At 34.4% G+C, this 7,079-nt stretch overlaps 1 protein-coding gene across 1 annotated transcript; it reads left to right on the top strand.

The window, feature by feature from the left end:
* The first annotated feature begins 1,137 nt into the window (after positions 1 to 1,137).
* Positions 1,138 to 4,788, top strand: LOC113766998 (2-alkenal reductase (NADP(+)-dependent)-like). The gene is made up of 5 exons (XM_027311169.1): positions 1,138 to 1,447; positions 2,089 to 2,266; positions 3,085 to 3,251; positions 3,362 to 3,444; positions 4,212 to 4,788. The coding sequence occupies exons 1-5, from the start codon at positions 1,196 to 1,198 to the stop codon at positions 4,588 to 4,590; spliced, it is 1,059 nt and encodes a 352-aa protein (XP_027166970.1). The 5' UTR covers positions 1,138 to 1,195; the 3' UTR covers positions 4,591 to 4,788.
* Positions 4,789 to 7,079: the final 2,291 nt, after the last annotated feature.

Below are 7,079 nucleotides of genomic sequence, written 5' to 3'. Positions count from 1 at the left end.
TTAATTAACGTCTCATTTGAATCCCTAAAGTATGTTAAAGTATGCCAAATGTATCACAACACATCATAACCATGGCATTTGGTGCCAATATTTGACAACTTCATTAACTGTTTGCATTAAAGAAAACTTCATTAGCTGTTTACATTGCAATAATGAAGAAGATAGAAGGTTGAAATTTTATCTTCAGGTATACTGAGAAAAAGTCTCACGTCCTTAGTGTATTTGTAACTAAAAATTGCATTTGGTGACAAAATGCATCAAGCTATCAGCCATGGCAACAACTCTTTAATCAATGACAGCAGCAATGACATTTTATCTATTCAAATAAATAAACAGAGAAAAAGTCTCACGTCCTTAGTGTATTTGTAACTAGAAATTGCATTTGGTGACAAAATGCATCAAGCTATCAGCCATGGCAACAACTCTTTAATCAATGACAGCAGCAATGACATTTTATCTATTCAAATAAATAAACAAACAGCATCATAAGTTTTATCATAGTAGGCCGTCCCAATCATGGTTAGCAATATTGGCCGAGTCGTAATCGAAACAGAGGGGATTAGTACGATACTGATTCCCGAATCGCAAATATGGTAATATCTACGGCGGCTCGCTCTGACTCGACTAAAATTGGCCGATTTGAATCTGTGATGCATGGTACGATCTATATATTTGAGTCAATTCGGAGTCGATTTGGATATATTTTTCAAATTGTGTCTTTTTTGGTATTTTCTAATTTTAGTAATTTTTCAGATTTTTTGAAAACTTTCATGTGTTATAACATGCATATCACTCGATATTCAATCGATATACCGTAATAGATGTAAAACAGCCAAGACCGTGACGCGATTGTGACCCGCGATGGCGAACCATGGTCCCAATACATACAAGGAAAAATTAAGGGCTATGATTTGGACACAGTTTTCTTAAAATAGTCAAAGGTTTATTCATGCATACAGTTGGTCATTGATCAAATTTTTCAATAGTTGAGACTTGGAAGTTTGACAGGTGAAAACAACTTCTGCCCATTTGTGGATTTCATTGACGTCATGCAACACATCATAACCTTTTCTGGTTCTCTCCTATAAGAGCCAGCAAATTTCTGCTCCATACAATAACAAAACTATTTTTCAGAGGCAGTAAGAGACCACAGCTCAAGAATATTTGTGCTCCTGACCATAGTAATAGTGGGAAAATGGCAGAAAAATTAGAGATGGTGAAGAACAAGCAGGTGTTATTGAAAGACTATGTGAGTGGTTCCCCAAAAGAGTCCGATTTTATCATCGCCACTGACAAGAAGATAAGCTTGGAAGTTCCTGAAAGCTCAGATAATGGGGTGTTGCTTAAGAATCTCTACTTGTCTTGCGATCCTTACATGAGCCTTCTCATGCCAAAGCCTGCAAATTCTACTTTCGAGGATGGATTCTCTCATTACACTCCTGGATCTGTAAGCCTACAATTCTGGCTTCCTCTCGCTTTTATTAATACACACACCTTTGATAAATTTTGGACATAACAGACAGTCACAAATGATTAAACCAAATTGTTAATAGCTCGTGGATGCGGGGCATGACATTATGTGTAGTGATTAGTTTTCGTGTCAACTTGTTATGGTCATTTCTGATGAAGGGAAAAATTGACTTGTTAGAAGGGACTGTTTAGAAAGCAAAAAAAGAGTGACATCTGATGATCTCCCTCAAGTTAATTAGGAACAGGGGAGCCTCTAATATGACTTACATCTTTCATGAATTTGAAAAAGTTCACCTTCCGATACCTTGGTGTCATTCTCTTTGGTGATTGAGGTGCACTTCTTCGTTTCTGGATTCATGTATCTAATACCTGAAAAACAAAGACAAAATCAAGTTCATGAATGTTTTTGAGTACCAGTTTGTGCACAGAAACAATTTGGAACATTCTCATGCTTGCCGGAATTTGTTATAATCACAGCAAAATCCTATTCAAATGCAATGCCTTGATGTAATTTTAAATGAAGGGATGCAAATGTGTTTTTGTTCTATGCTTATGGTAAGTGATGTAAATCACAAGTTAAATTTTGCATCTATTAACCATAGTGTTGATAACATGCAGCCAATAAATGGGTATGCGGTATCTAAGGTACTGGATTCAAAGCACCCAAAATTCAAGAAGGGTGACTTGGTATGGGGTATAACAGGATGGGAGGAGTACAGTCTCATAGCAGAACCTGATTCTCTTTTCAAGATTGAGCACACAGACATTCCTCTTTCCTATTACACTGGATTACTAGGTAATTTCCACTCTTATTTCCTCTTATATGGAGATGCTGTAGCTGATAATTGTCCAGCAAATTTGATCCCTTTTATAACTGTGAGAACTGGAACTGCATATATGTGTTCTCACTTCTCAGGGGAGTATGTCTGTGCAGGCTTCAGAGTGCATACAAAGTTGCAGTTTGCTTAAGTTTCACAATATATATTTGTTTCATGATATTCATTTGGCATTTGGATATAATATCCTGATACCTGAATTTTCAAGCATATTCTGTGGCTAACTTAGGGAAGGAGAAAGAGTTTACCAAACTTTTGTTCATTAATGAAATGAAACCTTAGAAAAACTTTTGTCAGAAAAGCACTTCACCAGTGTGGTTCAGCTCGTAGTTTTCGTCGAGTTTACTTAGACATTGAGGATCTGTGACTACAAACGGTAGATTAAAAATTCAGTGATGTAAACCATTTTTTATATAAAAATGTTTTGTTGGGCCAAAAGATGCGAAAGGAAAGAAAAGACATGAAAACTTGGCTTCTAAACTGAAATAGTAGGAGCTCCTTGATAAATTTGAATATAAGTCTCTCACAATTTGCATTTCCTAGACTGCTTATATTTCCTTCCCAATTTCTTCACCTCTCTTCTCCCCCAGTTTGCATTTGTGCATGAGAAACCTGATTGACATCATTATAAGATGATTGGACCTTAAAGTCTGGGCAACTTTAATTCTTCTTGATATGCTGCTATTGATCTTTAGTACCTATAAAACCTTTAGAAAACAGGAACACCAGCTCCCATACCATTCCTTGTTCTAATATTGATACTTTTGTATATTGAAAGGCATGCCTGGCATGACTGCTTATGTTGGATTCTATGAAGTTTGCAAACCTAAAAAGGGAGAAAAGGTATTTATATCTGCTGCAGCTGGTGCTGTCGGTCAGCTTGTTGGACAGTTTGCAAAGTTGGCAGGCTGCTATGTAGTTGGAAGTGCAGGAAGTAAACAAAAGGCACATTAAGTTTTACCTGTTTGTCCATCTGAATTTGAACAGTGAACTTTTGTTTGGCCTTGTATATTTCGTTCTTGAACTAACTTCCATCTTACATTTAACGTAACTAGATTGATCTTCTGAAGAACAAGTTTGGGTTTGATGATGCTTTCAATTACAAAGAAGAACAGGACCTTGATGCTGCTCTGAAGAGGTATGTATAAATTTTTCCAAATTTTGAGGATTAGATTGCTTAATAATTAAGCTTTTCTCTTTTCCATGGTAAGCATATCCAAACCTTTACCTTGTCAGAAGGTTCTTTGTTTGTGGTTACTATCATCACTGCACCTGATTCTGATCAGGTTCCCAAGTGGGTATTCTTTGCGGTGAACATATTTAGTGAAGTGCCCCAACCTGTTTTCCCCGTCAAATTGTCAAAACCATCGCGAGTTTTTATAATGAATCTGCTTTGGCCATAAACTGGAAAGAGATGTCATCCAGTGCCTGATTTGATGATATCCTCTTTACTCACATAGCTTCTCCTTCCATCTATGTTGCCATATCCCGGACAACAATGGCCAACATCAGCTTTTGTTCCCAAATTCTGAAACTCATATCTTAAGTACTCCATAACCATAACATATCCTCATATCTAAGCTACCACAAGATCATTTTTACGCTCAACATTGAAGGGTGTGAATTACGACATTGCAACCAAGAAATGCCAAAGGACAAACAGAAATGTTTAAGTTTTATAAGCAGGAAATGGTAGAAATCAATCATAGAATATCGTTCTATCCAACTCAAAAGTCTTCAATGCAAAGATTTGAAACAGTTAGGCAGTATCCTCCTAGATCAATCAAGGCCGGATCCCTGGCCTTAGTTATCACATGAGATCAGAGTACCAGATAATCAGATGCAGCAAAATCAGCTGCTGAGCCTCTAGCAGTACTGAATCAAGAATACATCGATTTCTTGCAGGTACTTCCCCGAAGGAATTGATATTTACTTCGAAAATGTTGGAGGAAAGACATTGGACGCCGCGCTCCTGAACATGAAATCGCATGGCCGAATTGCTGTGTGTGGAATGATCTCACACTACAATCTTGATAAACCCGAGGGAGTACATAATTTGGCATCTGTTCTTTACAAACGTATTAGAATGGAAGGATTTGCAGTTTATGAATACTATCACCTATATCCAAAGTTTCTTGACCTTGTACTGCCATATATCCGAGAAAACAAGATCACCTATGTGGAAGACATTGCAGAAGGCCTCGAGAATGGCCCTGCTGCCCTTGTTGGTCTGTTCAGCGGTCGCAATGTTGGGAAACAGGTGCTTGTGGTTGCTCGAGAATAATCTCAACTTCCATTTTGAGAGAGAGAGCAAGTCATTTCTGCCTAGAGCACACCAACTTCAGTGGCTTTTCACCTAGGTTACTTAATCGCATGACTTTTAAGGTTTTTGTAAAGTTTCTTCCAGAGAATAACAGATGAAATGCAGTAATCCACTGTTGAAGTAAAAAATCCTGCAACCAGCATTTCCTTTGTAGCTTAATCTAAATGTTTTAATATTCAGCTTACTTAATTTGCTGCTTGCTATTTGGTCCTGGATACTAGAAAACGCAAAACAAGAGGTTAATTTATTTAGACAAACATTAGGCTAATTGTGACTGATTTTGTGTTTTGTGCATAATGGATTGTCTGTCCTATGTTGGTTTCTCCTATGTGGTATGATTGTAGAAAAGAATTTTGCAATTCTTCCTAAAAAAGAAAAGTAAAGAAAGATAAACAAACAAATTTTGCAAAAAAAAAAGAAAGAAAGAAAGAAAGAAAGAAAGAGGGAAACTTTAATGTTATTTTTAAAAGTAAATTTTATACGCACTGATAGTGTATTCACTATCACAGTTGGATGTACAACACATATGCAAAATTTAGATTTCAAATTCAAATTCGAATTATGTGTCATGCATCCAATGGTGAAAGTATATACACTGTCAGTGTCAGTGTATAAAGGATTAATCCTGTTTTTAATGACAATCCCTCTTTTGACCATGTAAGATTAGACATAATAACACTAACCCTTCACTAAATTTACAACCAACTTTACTTTATGAAGTTGTAATTAAAGTGAAGAGGAAGGACAGTTTTATGTTTCACGTGAGTTTTAAAAAAATAAAAAGCCAATAGCACTGCAATTAACAACCAAAAGAGTACCATTAGCATTTTCCAAAGAAAAAATAGTAAAAAAAAAAAAAAAGCCCTCTTCCTGGTAATCGATTAATTAATTTTACAAGTTACGAAAAAAATTATAAATCAAATCTAAATTTTGGGACTCTTAAAATGAATGAGAAAAATACGAAAATGATTAACCAATTCAAGAAAGAAATTTCCCTGATAATGGTAATAGACATGCAACTAATAGTTGTTGTGGATCAACGTTGGACGGTACAAACAAATTTGAAGGGCAATTGATTACAGCCGGGATAAAAAAATATTTAGCCAAACCAAAACTATTTCTAAGATAACTCTGCGAAATTCCATTTGCGGGTTTTTGCAAACTAGTTGAATTGTATTTTGGATAAATTTAAAATTCATTATATATTGCTTAAAGAAGTCTTATTATTATTATTTTTTACTACATTATCTCTAACCTGACAAATGAGGGGGGCAAAATGTATATATTTAAAACTTAGGGTGGCAAACTGTGACTACTCTATACTTTCAGAAGGGCAAATTTTTGTTAACCCCAAACTAAATGTAAATTTTTTTTTTAAAAAATGTTATTAGTTTGATATTTTTGCATAGTTGACAATATAAAAGGGATGTATATCCTTTAACAATGAAAGGAAAATAACAGGTAATTATAGATAATGTCATTACAATCACTTTTTTTTTTGATATTTTTATTTTTTGACTAGTCGTTATCGAGAGTTAAACATATATTTTTAAAATTAAGGATAATAAAATGTGATTATTTCTAAAGTTTAGGGGGCAAAGTGTTATTAGTCCCTATATCTTTCTGCCGTGGTACTCTTCTAAGCCATGAATTGAGCCCAATTTCGAGGCTAAATTCATGATCTTATTTTACGCTAAACCCCAGTGGGGACCGTCGAGTGCCCATTTTGTTTATTCACATTTTTCTTTTACAAAAACAATAATTTTACAACAAATTGGGATAGAAGGACAAACTTTGGCAAATATTCAACCATAGCTTTAATTATAAAAATCAACAATTATTTCGATCTAAAGTTCAAAGTACAACAACAAATAATAAACCTGTACTCGTGTACGTACAACATATAAGTTTTAAGAATGGGATAATTTCAGAAACATCCCTTGAGTTTTTTTTATCAATTTCACTTAGCACCCTCTTAATTTTGAAAAATATCACTTGCATCCCTTACGTTTAACTTTTTGTAACACTGTCAACCCATTTCAAGATGTATTATTTAAAAAAACTAATTTTTGGATAGAGAAGATGCATTCATTTAAAAAATGCCCCTTGCTGTCCTTTTTTTCTTTTTTCCAAAAATAGAAGTATGTAATAAAAGTTGAAAATCAAGACAAATTGTATAAAGGTGTAATTTCAATAAACACAATATAATAGTTGGTATTTTTGACATAAAAAAAATTGGTTTTAAGAATATATTCAAAGTGTTTTCAAGACAAAAAAAAAAGATTATTCCTTTATCGTGAAGTGTTTTTGGTCAATTTGAGGAGTTTTTCAAATTCAAATAGTTTTTAATTCTTTTAAAATTTATTGTTTAGATTGATGGCTTGAAAACTAGCAAAAAAGATAAAATGTTCATGTTTACAAACTCATTTGAGGGTTTGTCAATGAGAAAA

Source organism: Coffea eugenioides, chromosome 3 (assembly GCF_003713205.1).
Source record: "Coffea eugenioides isolate CCC68of chromosome 3, Ceug_1.0, whole genome shotgun sequence".
NCBI lineage: Eukaryota > Viridiplantae > Streptophyta > Magnoliopsida > Gentianales > Rubiaceae > Coffea > Coffea eugenioides.
This window is presented reverse-complemented; position numbering and strand designations above follow the sequence as displayed.

Bases quoted from the DNA above. Each gene is read 5' to 3' on its own strand.
- LOC113766998 (XM_027311169.1), top strand. From the start codon at position 1,196: ATGGCAGAAAAATTAGAGATGGTGAAGAACAAGCAGGTGTTATTGAAA. The intron at 1,448-2,088 runs GTAAGCCTACAA...GATAACATGCAG, and splicing joins CTCATTACACTCCTGGATCT to CCAATAAATGGGTATGCGGT. The intron at 2,267-3,084 runs GTAATTTCCACT...GTATATTGAAAG, and splicing joins CTATTACACTGGATTACTAG to GCATGCCTGGCATGACTGCT.